The following is a 16,941-nucleotide window of genomic DNA, read 5'->3' as shown; positions in this document are numbered from 1 at the left end:
AAACGTCACGTTCTCCCGGACAGTCAGCCCCCGAATGCCAAGTGCCGGGGGCATAGTCAGCATGGGGCCAGCCTCATTAATGCCATCTGCCCGCTAAGTGGAGCCAGGCTCCTCTGAGACGCCACGCCCCTGGAATATTCTCCTGGACTGGAAAAGCCACAGCACGACATGGACCCATCTGTCAGGGTCACTGGGCTGAATCCATCCCCATAGCCTCCTATGGCCCAGCATCTTCCTGCTCCTGTCGGGAGGGGACAGGGCTTCACAGCTGCAGATGCTCCTTGGGAGGAGCCTGTGTGGAATGTACCATGAGGGTGTGTGTCGTGGGGGGGTGGGCATGTATTGGGTTGTGGGGTTGTGTGCTGGGAGTGTGTTGGGTTGTGCAGGGGTGTGTCATGGAGGGGTGGGGTTGGGTGGGTGAATGGGTGTTGTTATGGGGCTATGCACTGGGAGTTGGGGTGTGCAGAGCTCTTGTGTGCAGATGTGGTTTGATCATTTATTCAACAAACGAATGTTTTCCATGTCATTTTCCCATGTTGAAACATAACTGCCTCAGTGACTCCATCTCCCATACTTTGCCCGCTGTAGTGGGCATGGGGGGTAGTGCATGTGGGGTGAAGGGTGTTTGGGGCAGTGTGCAGGCATGATCACAGAAGGGATCATACCAGGCACACCTGGCACAGACTGGGGCAGAGTGCCCCTGCATGGGGATCTGCGATGGAGGAGAATTCCACAGTGTTTCCCTGTGGCCCTGCAGCTTGGCCCAACGCAAAGTGTGGGGAGACATTGCCAGGTTAGGCTGGTGGCCTTTCACCCCCACTGTGCACTGGTGTAAATGGTGGCACGAGGCTCAGGCCATGGCATCTGGGCAGGCAGGAGAGCTTGCTTCTCAGCTGGGCCTGGGTAGCAAAGAGCAGGTGAGAGCGAGCTGGGGTGAGGTCAGGTCGCAGTCACCATCTCTGTGAAAGACACACACCCAGTCTCCCTCATCCCCCCTCCACGCTTGGTCTAGGCCTGTGCTTTGTCCTTGGTCCCACCAGAGCGTGAACTACCATGGAGCAACCACTCCCTTTATTCTTGGCAACAGTTCTTTTCCCGTCCCTGCCCAGCAGAGACCAGAGAATTGCTGGAATCAGCGCTGGATGCACCGTGCCAGGAAAGCAGGAGGCCCTTGTCTCCCTACAATTCCTCCTGAGTCTTAGCGCAGCTGGGACATCAGTGAAGCCTGGGGTTAGTGCTGCTCAGGTTGGAGTCCAGGGATAGGATGATTGTGGGCTCCCCAGCTAGCCTGGTATTCCCCAGCACGGGCTCCTGCCTGTGATGCCTGTCCCCATTGCAAATAATGTAGGAGTCCTGGAGTGTGGAAAGTCCTCACTCTTTGTTGCCAGCAACTTTGAAGGCTGCAGGCTTCCCATGCTCAGGCAGGGCCCTGGGCACCCATTCACCTTGCTTTTTTATAGCATCCTGCAGGATCCCAAAGCACTGCAAGACAGGGAAATAGCCTTATCCCCATTCTCTAGATGGGGAAACTGAGGTATGGAGCAGGGATGTGATTTGATTGAGACCAGACAGTGAACCCGGATAGGGAAGAGAACCCAAGACTCGTGACTTCAGTCCCTAACTCCAATCACTCCTTTACATCTGTACATCTTTACATCTGTGAGCACTGAAATGCAGGTGCGACTGGGGTGGGACATGTCAGTTCACAGGAGTCCTTCCACAATAGTTTAGAACAGGAAGCAAAGTAGAAGAGAGCAGTGAATTGAAACTGCACCTGGAGATGTAGGGAGGCAGGCTATAGGTAGCTATGTGGAATTTGGCCAGGATGCCCAGGCTAATATAATGCTCATGCAAAATGCCATGGGACCTGCACTGAGGAGTGGCCAGAGTCTCTGGTGCATGTCTTGTTTGGAAGAGTCCAGCTCCTGCAAGGTCCTGCTGGGGCACTGGCTGAGAGTCAGCTCTACCACTTCCCACTGCCTTGGGCCGTTCTTTGAAGGGCTCCCACATCCTGACGAGAATCCATCCAAATGAACTCCAAACCACAGCCCCAAAATAGCAGACGGGCTGAACATTGTGTGTCTCCAGCAATCAGCGAGCACGTTCAGAGTAGCTACCCTTTGAGACAACACCCCACTTCCCTGGGGAGCTGCCCAGCCTGCAGCCATGTGCTGCATAGCCCAGCTGGGAGAGCCCAGGGCCTAGAAGGCCCATGGACGGGGAAGCTGGGCTCACAAATCCCCTTGGGTTACAAAGGACAGCCCCAGTGTGTAGTGGCTTCAGGGAATTCCCATCTGACCATGCCAGGGGCCTCTGGGAAATTCGTTTGGTGGGCCTACCCTTGCTGGCAGCCTCAGTAGAAGGTTGAGGACTGAGCTCCCCTCTCAGGCAGGGCTGAGGCACCTTGGTGGGGGCAATGCATCGGGGGAGGTTGCCTGCACTGGGGTTGAAGGGCAACAGGCTCCTGGTGCAGCCGCTGGGCCTTCAGACAAACGAAATGGAGCAACCCATCCCCGGCCCGGCTGGCTGGCTGAGCTCACAGCTGAATTCAGGTGCAACCTATGCAGGGACTGATCCCTTGCAGGGCTGTGCAAATCTGCCCTCTGATCCCATTGACAGCCCCTCCCCCCACCACTGGCTGCTGGGGGAGCCTGTCAGTAGGGGCTCAGCCCACACAGCTGCACATCCTTACAGGTGCTTCCAGGGTTCCTCCGCCACACACCAGCCCTAGCTAGCTCCCTTCTGTCTGACTCAGTTTGCTTGGGGGCCTGTCTGGCCTGGAGGGGGATGCAGCATGAGGTTAAAGCCAGTGGGGGCAGATCAGGCTCAGATGGACCTGGGGAGAGCAGGGGTTGCAGTGCTGTCTCTTCAGCCCCCGCGATGTGCTCCATCCTGGACCTGGAGGGGCCACCACTAATGCTGAGGGGGAAATTCATGTTACCCCATTCCTCTGCACAGGATGGGGCGGGGGCTCAGGTGGCTTTAAGCCACGTTCCTGCTTCTCAAACTCCTGGCCATGCCCAGCCTCTGGTGTAACGTAGAGCAGCCTCAGGGCCACTCTGATTTATTCTCATTTCCCACAGCCCAGTGTCGGCCACGGGCAGCAGAGAACAGTTGGAGCACTCCAAGTGCACCCCTCCATGCCTGCTCAGCTCCCTTACAGCACAGGCTGGGAAAGGAGTTGGCTTAGAGTCCTGACGGACATTCCATTCTGCTGGAGGGAGGTGGGCGCCATGCAGAAGGGTTTCCCTGGGGCACCTTCAGGTCCCCTTTTGCCTCCAAAACAGTATAAAGGAGCTGGGAGCAACAGACGCAAGCCCAGAGAATCCAGAGGATTTTTCCTGTCACAAACTGATGGTCCTAAGGGTCAAGTTGGAGCCTAAAACTCTGGAATGTGCCCTCCTCTTTGGAGCCTGGTATGGACTCAGCAGTCCAGCGTAATTTGGAAAAAGGTCCTGCACCTCAACACTGTCCCTCTCCCGGGCGGGAGCAGAAAGGACGGGAGAGTTTGATGCATTAGCCCATAACAACCTGCGGTGGCCACCTGAATCCTTTTGCAACAGAGGGAGTCAGGGTCCCACTCCAGCCTGGGTGGCTCTGTTCTGCCTGTTTAGATCCCCATGAGGTACCAGCTAAAGAAGCTGTTTTTCACCAAAGTCGTGGAGAATGGGAGAGATGCTGGTGGGGTGGAGAGAAGCAAATGTAGTACCCAAAAGCGAGGAGTGATTTTGGCAGTTACCAGCTGGGAATTGAGCTTCCAAGCTGTTCTGTATTGCTGGAGTGGGACAGAATGTGATTTCTGGGTAGACACTATCCTCATGTATTCTATGTCTTCCCACCTGTAGTTACAACATAAAGAATTACTTCCTCACGCTGCTGCAGTGCTTCCCGTTCTGAAGGACCCAAAAGCACAGGACATAATAGCCTGGTCCAGTTCCCTTATGCCAGTCTAACTCCGTAGACTTCATGGGAGTTAGTCCTGATTTACACAGGTGTACGTGAACTCAGAATCAGGCCTTCACTGAAATTCACACACCTCTATGATGGAACGATGCCACCCCTCTTTTTCCCCTGGCATAAGTGAGAGACCAGCTGTGGGTAAGAGGGTGGGGGCAAACTGCCTGCGTACTCCGGCTACCCCTGGCTGCTGGAATGGCCCTTTGGGGCCAGTGGGCAGCTGGGTGTCAACTAGAAAAGTCTGTGAGCTGTTCTGATTTACACAGGGGGCTAGCTGCAGGACTGGGGAGTCACCAAGGTTATTTGCCCATCACCTCAGGTCCTTCACCAAGTACAGTTCAGATAGACCTTATCTATCTAATCTAATCCAGCCCCTTGTCTACACTACTGAAAAGTGTTGTCAGAAGCTACCGGTGTGGTGCTCTGCTCGTGTTCAGTGATGAGAACAGTCGGCTGCGTGCGTGTTCCCTCTGTGTGCTGTCCCAGCTCTGCGCAGATAGCTAACGCAGCAGACCCCGAGAGACCCCCAATGACCACAGACTCTAGTAAGGTACGAAGGCGCGTCGGCCAGGTTTATTGCTCAAACGAAGCACAGTGATAGTTCCCTATAGACTCTACAGGGCATACTACGAATTTGTACTCCCTGGCAATGGACTCAGCTCAGTCAGTGGCAGGACTTTCCACTGCCCCCTAGGCCGGACAAAGACACCACCCCAGGGATGTATCTTATACACAGGTACAAGAAGTTACATAACGCTCCTGACGTATTGAGGTGCAATCCCTTTACGTAATTATGCAGCACCCTTCTACGTAGTGAGGTGCCGCCTCTCACCTTGTACATGTTGGTTCGAAGAAAACAACTCTCTCCATCATACTAGCCTTTTGCCCCTGTCCTTGTTATCTATGTGGATGGTATCAGAATGTTCTTGTGCCATTTGTAGACGGTCCTGGTATCCAGTACACTTGAGATCTATGTCTGTGCAACAGCGTATCTCTGTGCAACATCAGCCTTTTCCTTGTCAGCTTCTGTGAGCAGGGCCTGCCTCTGGCTCGCAGCTTAACTTTGCTTTCTGTCAGCAAAGTCTTAACCATTACTTTAGCTCAGGCCTTAGGTCTCATACCGGGCCTCTGATACCAAGGTTTTATGTTTCAGGGCCTCATCTTACTACAAAAAGTTTTGCCAGTGTATCTGGATATTTACTTAAACCACCAAAATCCGCTTAGTGTAGGTGTGTTCTATCAGTATAAAAGTGCGTATACCAGTATATCAGGGACCTGGCATCAACTATACTGGTATAGTCACTTCTGTACCAATATAACTACCTACACTAGGGCTTTTAATGGCATAAATAGGCTGATAACTCTTTTAAGTATAGACCAACCCGTAGGATATTATCCAGCTGCCCATCACCATAGTCTCTGGGCACCCTCCACATAAAACCAAGAACAATAGCTAAATCCCTGGTGGATTTCATGGTATCTCTGGCACCCTGTATATTGCAAACAGCTGTTTCTTTATGTGTGTTGCTAAAAACCACATGAAATCTTTATAAGGGAAAGGAGTACTTGTGGCACCTTAGAGACTAACCAATTTATTTGCTGCATCCGATGAAGCTCACGAAAGCTTTTGCTCAAATAAATTGGTTAGTCTCTAAGGTGCCACAAGTCCTCCCTTTCTTTTTGCGAATACAGACTAACACGGCTGCTACTCTGAAACCTGTCATAAGGGAAAGTGCTTGTAAAATCTCTGATTTGTCCCTCTTTCAGTGTCTCTCACTGTGTAGGCAGTAACAAACATTAGCATCTGGTGCTGCCCTTTGGTTACTTCTCAGTTTCAGTTTCACTTTGAGGTTCTCAGCTCTGCAGCCTTTGGGCTGAAAACGCTGCATGGGGAAGTTTAAAAAACATTGTCTCCACTGGACTTAATATTTGTTGTTTTTAAGCCATGGAACCTGTTTCTCTTTGTGTTACGAGGTTTGCTTTATACAACCCAAACTGTGCAGTGCATAGGGATAGCAGAGGCCTTTTAACTAGGTGATGCCTGACCCAGAGGTCACTATTGTTCATCTAAAATAACAACCTCTTTATGTAGGAACACTGCACATTGTCACAGAGACAGTGTCCGCTTGCCAGGGTTGTTTCCTGGCAGTGAGGTTGGTGCAGGAACCAATCGGAAGGCAGGATTCCAAAGACAGGGCTCCATTACATTTATAATACACAAATATCCTGACTCAGTATATTTACAAAGTACTTTACATGTCCAGAGCACTCTGCAAACATTTGCTTTTACAGGTGGGGAAGCTGAGGCACGGAGCAGCAAAGGGCTTTGCTCTTATACAAGGAGCCAGTGTTAGGGCCGAGTTGAGAAATCAGGGGTCCCTGGCTCCCAGCCTTGTGCTCAGGCCATCAGACTTGTACCTCACCCTGTGCCACCCACAGAGGGTAGGATATAAGGGAATTATCAAGCATGTACCTGCTGCCTGTGGAAGGGCCTGATTTGACACCTAGGGTGTGCGCAGTGTGTTTGAGAATGGTGCATGGGAGTCTGCGCACAGCGGGGGAGTTTGTGAAGAGAGCACAGGTGGGGGGTGGGTACGGTGTGCGTTATGAGCGTTTATTCATGTTTACGGGCTGTGACACAATTTTAAACACACTAACTAGTACCACAGCTGACAATCCTCCAGAGCATCAGTCTGCGCCGCTCCCCCTCAGCCCGGCTACACGGCCATGGAGACGCACCACCCCCGCGAAGAGCCGAAGGCCTCCCTGCTGCGCTGTGCACCAGCCGCCTCCCGGCACCCCCGGCCGCTGCCTCTTCCGCCCACGCCCGGCCTCGCACAGCCACGGAGCCTTTCGTGGCCACCGGGCAGGGGCAGGGCCCCGGGCTGCCGCCTGTGCCGCCCGGGCTCGCTGCGCGCAGGCCCCGGGGAAAGGGGCGCGCTCTGTGCGGCGCAGCGGCTGCCTTGCGCGCCCGCGCCCGGACCCGCCTTTGCGGCCCGCCGGGCCTCGCCCCGCAGCCCCGCGTGGAACCCCCGGGACGGGGGCGGGCGCAAGCGGCGCCTGGCGCAGGGGTTGGGGGCGGGCCCGGGCCCGGGCGGCCAATGGCAGCCCTCGCGTGCGTGGCTCGGGCGGCCTTACAAAGAGGCCGCCGCGCCCTGCCCGCTCCCCCCGCGCAGGCTGCGCGCTCCCGCATTGTCTGCGCCGCCCGCCACCGCCCGATCGGCTGAGCGCGGCCGCCCCGGCTGGGCCGGCCCGGGGAATGCGGCCGCTCGCGCCCGCTGCCTGACGCCGCCCGGGAGCCGGAGCCGGAGCCAGAGCCAGGGTCCGATCCGCGGGCGCCCCGGCGATGGGCGCCCTGTGAGCGCCAGCGCGGAGCTAGAGCGCGGCGGGAGGCGCAGCCCGACCCCGGGGCCGGCGGGGCATCGGCGGCGGCTCCTTTGTCTCCACCTCCCCCGATGCGCCGGCGCGGGAGGCCGGAGGCTGCGCCGGGTGCCCCGGGCCGGAGCTGGCTCCCCTCCCAGCCGTAGCGCCAGGGCGCAGGGCGCGGCAGCGGCGCTGGCCCTTTGTTCGTGCCGAGAGCTAGTTCCGGAGATGGGGCTCCGGGGGGGCCGCCCCCTGGCGGGATCGCGGGACCGGCCGCCGCGCCTGTGAGTCGCTCAGGTCAGTGCTCGAGGGCGCCGGACCCCCCGAGCGCGGGGCGCGCTGCGAGCTCGGCTCCCGGGCTCAGCGGAGGACGCGCGGGGCGGGCGAGCCCAGCTGCCGGTGGCCGTTCGTCATGGGGCCGCAGGGGCCGTGGACGTTTCAGCTCCGAGCAGCCCAGGGGGCCGCCTCCTTGGCACAGGGGAAGGGGTTGGCGGGGGAGGCTGCTAGTCCCGGGCCGGACTAGTTGCCCCCTGCCGCTGCGCAGCGTGTGAACAATGGGGGCAGGGTGGTTGTGCCCTGGGGCTCACGTGGGTCGGGTGACCAGGCTGGTGGGTGGATTGCGTGTGTTGCATCTTTGCTAGATGGAAGCTGTAGCTGGCCCCCGGCAGACTGGAAAAAGCCAGATCCGGATGGAGCAGGTTATCTGGCAACGCCCAGATCTAGAACCTGCTGGAACCCGTGTGTATGCACGTTCCTGACCTGACTTTCAAAGGTGCTGAGCGTCCACCGCTCCCAGTGACTTTACCCGTTGCTGTGAGCGCCAGCACCATCAGGCATTGGGCCCCAGAAGTATTCAGCATTCAGTGCTGATGCAGAGTGAGCCACAACCAACTACAGGCCTGGACATAATTAGGTGGCTGAAAACTCCAGAGCCAGCTCCTCACACCAGCCTCCAAATAGAGCGTGAATAAGCCACCCGGCTGAGGCTGCCAAACTGTGATCAGAGCTGCATTGTAACCCATGCCAGGGAGCAGGGGCAGGATAGGGCCTGGTCCATAAGCCTAGTGTATTGGCATGTGCTAGGCCCTATTCTTCCCTCTGCTCCCAGCCTGGCGGAGTGTAGTGAGAGTGCATTTTGCAGTGCTGCTGCATGGATGGTGATGGTGGAGGCAGTGAGCATGGGGTTTTCTGGTGAGGATTTCCCAGGCCCCAAAGGATCCCTGTTCTGTGTCTCTTCTGCTTCTGATCTCAGAGGGGCTGGTGGGGTCCCTGGAATACTCACTGTGTGGCAGGAAGGGGGGCTGGCTGCTTCGGGGGGTTAGAGTCTTGACTCTAGCCCAGGCTGGTAGTGACAGAGGTGTGCTGCTCTCAAATAGCTTCAGGAGCCTCTATATGCAACGAGTTGAGGGGTCTCAGCTGACAGGTGTCCACATGACAAGAAATCCACCCTCGCAGCTGTCACTGTTGGGGCCACTTGTCTGGCAGCCTCTGCAGAAAAGAAAAGGATGATTGGGCCATGGAGACAGCTCCCCTCTTGCTCCTAGAGGGGGTATGCTAGCTCAGGGAGGAATGATGCTACTCCCCCTGCAGTGCATGGATGCCTCTGGCTACTTTTTGCAACACGACACTGATGTTAAAGGGGTGTGCAGGAGAAAACAAAGGTCACCCCACCCCCAGCACTGACCAGCCTGAGCTGTCCGTGGCCACTCCGATTGTAAATGCTGCTTTCTAGGGGAGTGTTGCAGAGATGCCCCGTGTCAGCACAGAGGGTTGCCCCCTGCCACAAGCGCCTTAGCACAGCAGGAGTCTCCCCTAGAGCATGGCTCCCCTAGCACCGAGACTGCACTTCCTGGGTGGCCAGAGCCTTGTATCTTATCTCAACAGTATCGGTCCCAGCTGGGCTTTTGATGCAATTGATCTCCCTGGGCTGGAGCAGCTGGAGTCTCCAGTCTGGTCTGCTTCTGGACTTGCTAATACTTCATCCTTTGTTCCTGGAGAGGCCTGCCCTGGGGTCTGGGCTCCCTGTCCCTGGGGTGCCCCATTGCTTGCTTTGACTTGGATCGTCTCCTTGCCCAGCAGCTCCTGGGAATTGCTCCCAAATCTCTCCATCCCCATCTGCCATCTTCTTTGGCCTTTGCTCGAGGAAACCCCCTGAAGCATGTGGACTCCCTCCTTGGCCTGGCTCCTCGGGGCTATTGTTCTCCTTAACTCAGGCTCCCGCTTTGCTCCCAGTCCCAGGAACCTCAAGGCAATCAGTGACCCTGAACATGTTTGTTCCTTCCTCTGTCTGTGTTGTCTGTCTGTCTAGCCCTATCAGCAGCACAACCCATGGTCTGGGGGGGCCCTGCTGGGGCTGGACTCCATGGACTCCTTGTGATGCGGAGCACTGCACCCAACCTCACAGGCTTTCCAGCCGCTTCCAGGCTCAGTCCGTTCCCTCTTCTGGCATCTCTAGTCACCCCACCTGCTGACCTCTGATCACATAGACCCTTCTCTGAGGGGAGAGAGGGTTCTGGTGTCCCCATTCTGTTGCTACTTCCCAGCCACCCTCAGCTGGCTTCCCTGTCAGTCTTCCTTTTCATTCTGGGGCTGAGTGTCATTCCTCCTCCTTGGCAATGGGCAGAGACCCTGACTCCTGCATCGTTAGTCATGTTCTCCTGCTAGCGCTGTGCCATCCCTTCTGCCCCCATGGGGGAAGAGGGCAGGATCTCAGTGTTCGAGAGGAGCCTCCCTGTGTCCCTCCTCCACCCGGTTGTGGCCGAGCTATAGGGAGTACAGAGGGTCCTAGCCTGTGCTCAGGCTCCTCTTGAGAGCCTTGGGTCTGTCTGGGTTCCTGTGCTGCTCTCCTCTCATCGCCCTGAGTGCCCTGTCCTTCCCACTGCTCTGTAATGTGGCGGGGGCTGCGGGGCCAGCCTGAGAGGGGAGTGGGGCTGCAGCTGCAGGGGGTGGGGGGCAGTAGGGGGAGGACCCCCAATTCCAGCCATTAGGCAGAGATGTGGGGTTCTCTAATTGGAGACTCTGCACAGGTGGTGTTTTCTTGGCCCCGTCCTGGGGGGAGGGGGCTAACTAGATGATCTTTAGTGGCCCCTTCCAGCCCTACTTTTCTAGGTTTCTCAGCCCCCGCCTCTGCCTCCTGCTGCCCCATCTCTTCTGCCCACCCCACTCCCATCTGCTCCCCTCATTCGCACAGTCTGTGCACTACACTAACTGCACACGCACCCACAGTCTGAACGCACCTACTCATGCCCAGCACTCAGCCCGCAGCCATGCCCAGCAGCCGTGGCAGCCCGATTCCACCCCTTCCCCAGGGCAGTAAGTTAAACCGCAGCCTGCTTGCCCTGCCTTAGCCTAGCCACATTGTTCTCCGAAGAGGAGCCAATGAGACTCTAGCAGGGGCTGGGCCCAGCCAGCGCATGCCGGTTCTGGGAACCTCCTGCTCCCAGCCACACTGGGCCCCTTCCCGCTGCATGTGTTTAATGTTTAATGACTGATGTTTGCTGGGAAGGCAGGGGTGGAGGTGGAGGGAGGGAGAAGAAAATGCCACCCTCTGGGGCAGGAAAGGGTGCGTGGGCTGGAAGGACAGGAGCGGGCAGCGATTCCCCCTGCCATGGACGTAAGGTGCGCTGATGGGGGCAAGAGAGGCTCCTTTGCAGGGGTTGGCCCACACCCATGGGGCTCAGCTCTGCTGGGAACCAGGCCTGCCCTGACCTGTGCTGTTCTCCGGACATGTAGGGGTTAGGACCCGGACCCGCTGCGACCACAAGGTTTGCAGCAAGCAAATCACGGGGCTGCTGCTCTGAGTCCACACTGTGCTTCCTGTGAGGGATTCTGGGTAGCGTAGTCCAAGGCAGATTTCCTTCGGTGAATAATACTTTGATACATGCTGGGGCTGCATGCCCACAGAGCTGCCTTGCAGTGCCAGCACGTATCAAAGTATGGGGGGGAGGGAGAGCTCAGTGGTTTGAGCATTGGCCTGCTAACCCCAGGGTTGTGAGCTCAATCCTTGAGGGAGCCATTTAGGGATCTGGGGCAAAAATTGGGGATTGGTCCTGCTCTGAGCAGGGGGTTGGACTAGATACCTCCTGAGGTCCCTTCCAACCCTGATATTCTATGATTCTCTGAGCCCTGGCTCTGCCTTGGACGTTACTTTGCACAGTCATACTGAGAAGAGGCGCCTTGGTAACTTGGGGGCTGGCACAGCTTTGCCATGGGAAAGGCTCCCTGCTGTTGAGACAGAGGTGGGTGCCTCCAGGGCCCTGCTGTGCACGGATGCCATAAATCCCCTGGCTGTGCCCTGCTAGCAGTGTTCTCGCAGCCGAGCCCCTGCCCAGGTGGCCGGAGCAGCACCTCAGGGGCACGAGTGCTGAGTGCTCGCTCTAGCTTGGCAACCTCTGTTAAATGGTCTGGTGGTGGGACAGGCATCCCACGCATGTGGCCTCTTTATGTTTCAGCCCTGACCCAGAGGGGATGCTGTTGCGGGGGGAGGGAGGGGCTTGGACGTCACGGGCCCTGGATCCACAGCGTGCCTGTTCTGTTGAGAGTCTGGCCTTAAGCCGGCGGGCACCCCCCCGCCCCCGCTGTCCCTGAGATGGCCAAGGAGGGGGTGTTAGTGGTCCCTGTGATGGCGTTTATTGGACACCTGCCCACATGGGACTAGACTGAGACCTGCCAAACTTGGTGTATGTGGGGCCAGAGAGCAGCCACAGTGAACAGGGCTCGACTCGGGTGCATTCTCTATCAGCCAAAGGCTCCATAGCCAGTTCGTGGGCCCTGCACTCCAATGGCTCCTCCTTGTGTGGAGCAGCCAGGGCTGAGGCTCTGCTAATGGCTAGGCAGCCCTTCCTGTTCTCTACAGATTCTTATACCGCTCTCCTCACCTTAGTATCAGGGCTGGCCCCAGCATAACCTAGAGTAGCCCTGGACAGCTTTGCAGTCTGGCTCAATCCAGTATCTCTGTGTTCCCGTGCTGCTGGCCCAGCCCTGCCCCTCAGAGACCCTCCTGTACCGGGGGAGCAGGGGGCACTTAGGACAGCGTCCAGGGGCTGCAGCAGAGGGGGAACCTTCCACTACTTGGCAGGGATCCCCTTCATGCCAGATTATATGCGGGAGCCTCCTCGGAGCACCCAGAGGCTCTCACACCCATCCCAGCTGGCCCTGCTTCCAGCACCCTGCCCTGGCCAGCTGAGCCCTCCCGTAGCAGAGTGTCAGATGAGGAGGCTGGCAGAGGTGAGGGGCTGGAGAGGCCTGCTGCCTGGCACTGGGGGTAGGGCTCTGGTGTCTGTCTAGGCCCCTAGGTGGTCAGAGAAGGATGGTCAGTATGGCCCCATGGGGCATGGGGTCCCCATGCTTCATTGCTTGCCTACCCTGGTTTAAGTGCCAGGAGTGATGGAGTTGGGGGGAGGCGGGGCTGTGCACAGGATCTGGTGTATTGTAGTGTACCCCCTGTAGAGATCGGGCCCCTCTAATTCCAGATCCTCTGGGCACAGTGGAGTCAGCTGCCCACAGACCTCCTGGCGCTCCCCTCTGTTCATTGTGCCTGAGAGCGTCCCAGCTGGAGGGGAGTGTGCTCTGTCCATTGACTCTGCGCATGGGGGTTCTTGGAGAGCATTCAGCTGCACACAATCCAGCCTGTGTGTGCCGGCTGGCCGGGGGGGGAGAGTGCCATGTGACTCGCTGCTCTGGGCCCATTCATCCTGCCCTGGGGAACAGCCGGGGAGTCAGCTGTATGGTAATGGCTGCCCCACCGAACGGTGCAGAGGCCTGACTGGAACAGGGGCAGATCCCGCACAGGCTGAGATCAGCCACCTTGCCACATGCCCACCCCACCTGGGGAGAGCAGGGGAGGGGAGGCCACTCCTATCTGCACGCCTGCTTGTCGCGCTCCGTGTGCCCTGTGGCTGCTCGAGCTGGCTGCGTTCTGCTGTGCGGCAGTGTGCAGCCCTCGCTGCGTGTCTCACCGGGGCGGGTGCGTTCGTGTGTCTCTCTGCAAGCCCCACCCCCGCAGCTCAATCTCGTCTCCCCCCTGCAGAGCCGGGACAGGACCGTGTTCACGCGCAGAACGACCCCAGCAGCCCCGGCATGACCTCAGGGAACGGGAACTCTGCCTCTACTGTTGCTGGTACTGCCCCCCAGAATGGTGAGAATAAACCACCACAGGCCATTGTGAAACCACAAGTCCTGACGCATGTTATCGAAGGGTTTGTGATCCAGGAGGGGGCAGAGCCGTTCCCGGTACGCACCTTCTTCTTTTCCCCCTTTACCCTGTTCTCTTTTTGTGTTCTCGCTTTGGCGCACGCCCAGGTCCCGCTCCCGCCCTGTTTCCCTGACGATAGCAGGAGCCAGCTGAGCATAGGCCTCCAGTCACTGCCATGCCACAGCTCAGCCTGAGGGGGGCGCTCACCTCTGCTGTGAGAGAAGCAGACGCTGCCCCCACCGTGGGGTGCTATTCTGGGCCAGGTGGTCTAATGGTTAGAGCACAGGACTGGGGGTCAGGACTCCTGAGTTCCAGGCCTCGCTCGACCACTGACGGGTGATCCTGGGTAAGGCTCCTTTCAGAAGGGGCCTCTGAATTTGTGTGCCCAGTTTTAGACACTTTGGGCCTTGTCTGGGATGGTGCACGCCCACGGAGGATGCTCAGTGCTTCAGGAAATCAGGCCTTAGGTGTGTCCACTGGAGCACCTGAGGCCCCCCCCAAATCCAAGGCCGCTTTTGGAAAATGGGGGCCTTAACAGCTTTCCCTCTGTTTCCCCATGTGAGCCATGGGGATAATGAGACTTTGGGAAGCGCTGTGAGAGGCAGGGGTGAAAAGCACTAAGCAAAGGGTTATGATTCAAACTTGTCGCTGTTTTCAAATGTGCTTTGAAACCCTTGGATTCACCGCGCGCTGTAGGTGAAAGTGCGGAATGGCAGTTACTGTCTTTGAAAGGGGCAGGGGACACTTCTGGGCATCGATATCAGTTTTATTGTTACAATGTTTATTTAAAGGTCCTTGTAAATAAAGTTATTGTTAACCTGTCTGGCTTCCTAGCAGAGCTAAGAAGTGCTCAGGAACTGGGGGTGGGGGGCCTGGAGCCTAGTCAGAGCTTCAGCCTGAGGGTAGAAATCTTATTTATATGACCCCTCCCCCCACTTTGCCGAAGCACTTGGGTCGGTACAGGGAGCGACAGGCCCAGCAGCGCATGGCGTAAAGCGCTCCCGAGGACGGAGCAGCAGCTGCTGTGCGTAAAGGGGTCCGTTCCAGCCACTCTGAGCTTGCTCAGTCTCCTCTCAGCCTGGTCTCTGTCCGAAAGGGAATATTCCACTTGGAGCGAAAATGGTTGAGCCGCTTTAGAGCGAGAGGAAAAAGATCAACTTTCCTCAGAACAAAACCAAAACCTCCTTCGACCGTCTTCCCGGGTGAGCCGGCAGGGCAGGAGCCAGCCGTCCCTGGGGAGAATAAGCAGAGAGGTGACTGAGCTGTGAGACTCTGCAAATTGCAGCAGATGAAATTCACCCCCGCCCAGAGGCCCTGCATGAGATACGCGCCCTTCCTAAACCTGCGGGATATCGGTGGTGCCGAGGCCTTCTGCCCAGGGTGGATTTCACTAATGCTTGTGTGTTCATGCGGCCCTTCGACTCAGGCTCCGATCCTGCATAACTGTGATGGGACTGCTCGCAGCAGGTGGTTAATGCAGGATTGGGGCCTGCGTGTGTACGCTGCGTGACTGAGGGAGGCTGCACGGAGCACGTGAGCTGGGTGCTGAAGGGGGGAGGCAGGGATGAGGCAAAGATCGCTGCACTCTGTGTGAGGGAGAAATGCACCTTAGAGGCACAGGAGAGGGGCAGCTTTCTCCAGTGTGTGGGGCTGGGCAAATCGTTTCAGCCTCTGGACCTGGCACCCTCTAATGCCAGTTTGCCTGGATATGCAAAGTTCCAGCTCCACCTCGAAACCGAGTGGGCTCCTGCTGTGCCAGTGTGAACAAGGGCATGTCCCTGAGTAACTCAGCGCCATGCAGGCCAGGAGCTCAGCTTGGAGCCAGCTGGTGCGGCAGGGAGCATGGCAGAGGCAGCATGCTTGGGCCTGAGCAGAAGCCTTGCTTTGCTCTGCATCCCCCTGCCCACCTAGCTGGCCCACCAGAACAGCCTGACTTGGTGGGTCACTGCTGTTGCCCTTCAGTGGTTGCATCCCAGAGCTGCTAACAGACCTACCACTGCTGCCAGCTGGGGGAGCTCTCCTCCAACTCCCACAGCAAAGGTCTGTGGTTTTGGAGCTGAGTTCTAGGCCAAACTCCCCAGAGGGCAGGTAGCAGCCCCCTCCTTTCCGCCCACCACAGGGTTTTTGGAGGCCTGCCAAGAGCCAGCCCAAGGTTGCAGGCAGAGCAGCCCTCTAATCTGTCTTGCCCTGTGTCTCCGGCTCTCCAGGTGGGGCGCTCTTCACTGCTCGTGGGGAATCTCAAGAAGAAGTATGCCCAGGGCCTTTTGGCCGAGAAACTCCCACAGCAGGACAATACAACCACCACTGACTCTGAAATGGAGGAGCCCTATCTGCAAGGTAGGCCCCGGCCAGCAGAGGCGCCAGAGAACTGTGCCTCCTGCCACTGATCCTCCCATGCCACTAGTCAGGGGAGGGAGCAGCTGTCACATTCGTTAAGAGCTGAGGTCGGGGGCTGCCTGATCCCTTCAGAACCCAGTGGGTGCTGAGGGTCAAACCTCCCCACTGCCCCATCAAAGGGGGTGCTATGGGATGGCCCTTTCACCCTAGCACAGGCAGAGCAGCCCTTGACACTATTCCCACTGGGAAGAGGGGGAGGAGGAGACAGCAGGGAATAGGGTGGTGGGAGCACAGGCTAATGGTTAGAGCTGGGACCAGGGTTCTATTTCTGCCTCTGCCACTAACCTCCTAGGTCACTTTCCCCTTTTGTGCTTCAGTTTCCCCATCCATAAGATTTGGGGGAGGGGATAATGATCCTGACTCCCCTCCCAGGGGCTGTGAGGGCCCATGAAGGCTGCAAAACACTTCGTTCTCCACCCTCAGCACCCTTTTCTCACCCACAAAGGAAGTGCAGAAGCGGGGAGGGCAGATAAGCAGGGAGCTGAGAGGTAGCTTTGCTCTCAACCTTCAGCTTGTAGGCTTATGGGCTGAGGCCAGGGCCTATCCCCTGGGGCCTTTCCTGGGACCCTGGCCTGGTTTCCAGGTTCGGGGGCAGCCTGGTGTCTGGCAGTGGGGGCCAGGACGCAAAGGGGGCTGAGTCATTCAAGCCGATTGTGCAGCAACCGTTTGCTAATGTGGGTAAAGTGATGGTGGGGAGACGCACAAAGGCTGAGATGCCCCCAATACCCAGATGTTCTCCAGTCTCCTCAGGGCTGCTGGGTTAAGATGCAAGAACATCTCAGGATCCCTGTGTAGGGCAGACCCACATGTGCTGCTGCCTCGGGCCCGTGGCTCCAGGAATAACACTCATTTGCCCACCCACCAAAAGCAGGATCCCATGGCGCCCAGAGTTAGGCCAGCCTGCCTGTCTGGCATGGGAGAGCCCAGCAATTTGAAAGCCGGAGTGTCTGCAGGGTGCCTATATCTCCTCGTCTGGCCTTTGAGTGGGAGGGAACAGTCAGGGACAGTCACCCCCTCACCTAGAGCAACCG

General features: G+C 57.6%; 1 protein-coding gene across 2 annotated transcripts in view; it reads left to right on the top strand.

Moving 5' to 3' along the window:
* The window catches only part of PHC2 (polyhomeotic homolog 2), a 63,850-nt gene that overhangs the window by 42,293 nt on the left and 4,616 nt on the right, over positions 1-16,941 (top strand). The window contains exons 1-3 of one of the 2 annotated variants that reach the window (XM_077837353.1): positions 7,143-7,617; positions 13,349-13,551; positions 15,721-15,850. In XM_077837353.1, coding sequence (XP_077693479.1) covers positions 13,399-13,551; positions 15,721-15,850 — 283 coding nt within the window. In that variant the 5' untranslated portion in view covers positions 7,143-7,617; positions 13,349-13,398. Of the gene's footprint in view, positions 1-7,142; positions 7,618-13,348; positions 13,552-15,720; positions 15,851-16,941 lie in introns of those variants that run through there. The other variant, XM_077837352.1, reaches the window with a different exon arrangement.

The sequence above is a fragment of the Eretmochelys imbricata genome, chromosome 18, assembly GCF_965152235.1.
Source record: "Eretmochelys imbricata isolate rEreImb1 chromosome 18, rEreImb1.hap1, whole genome shotgun sequence".
Lineage (NCBI taxonomy): Eukaryota > Metazoa > Chordata > Testudines > Cheloniidae > Eretmochelys > Eretmochelys imbricata.
This window is presented reverse-complemented; position numbering and strand designations above follow the sequence as displayed.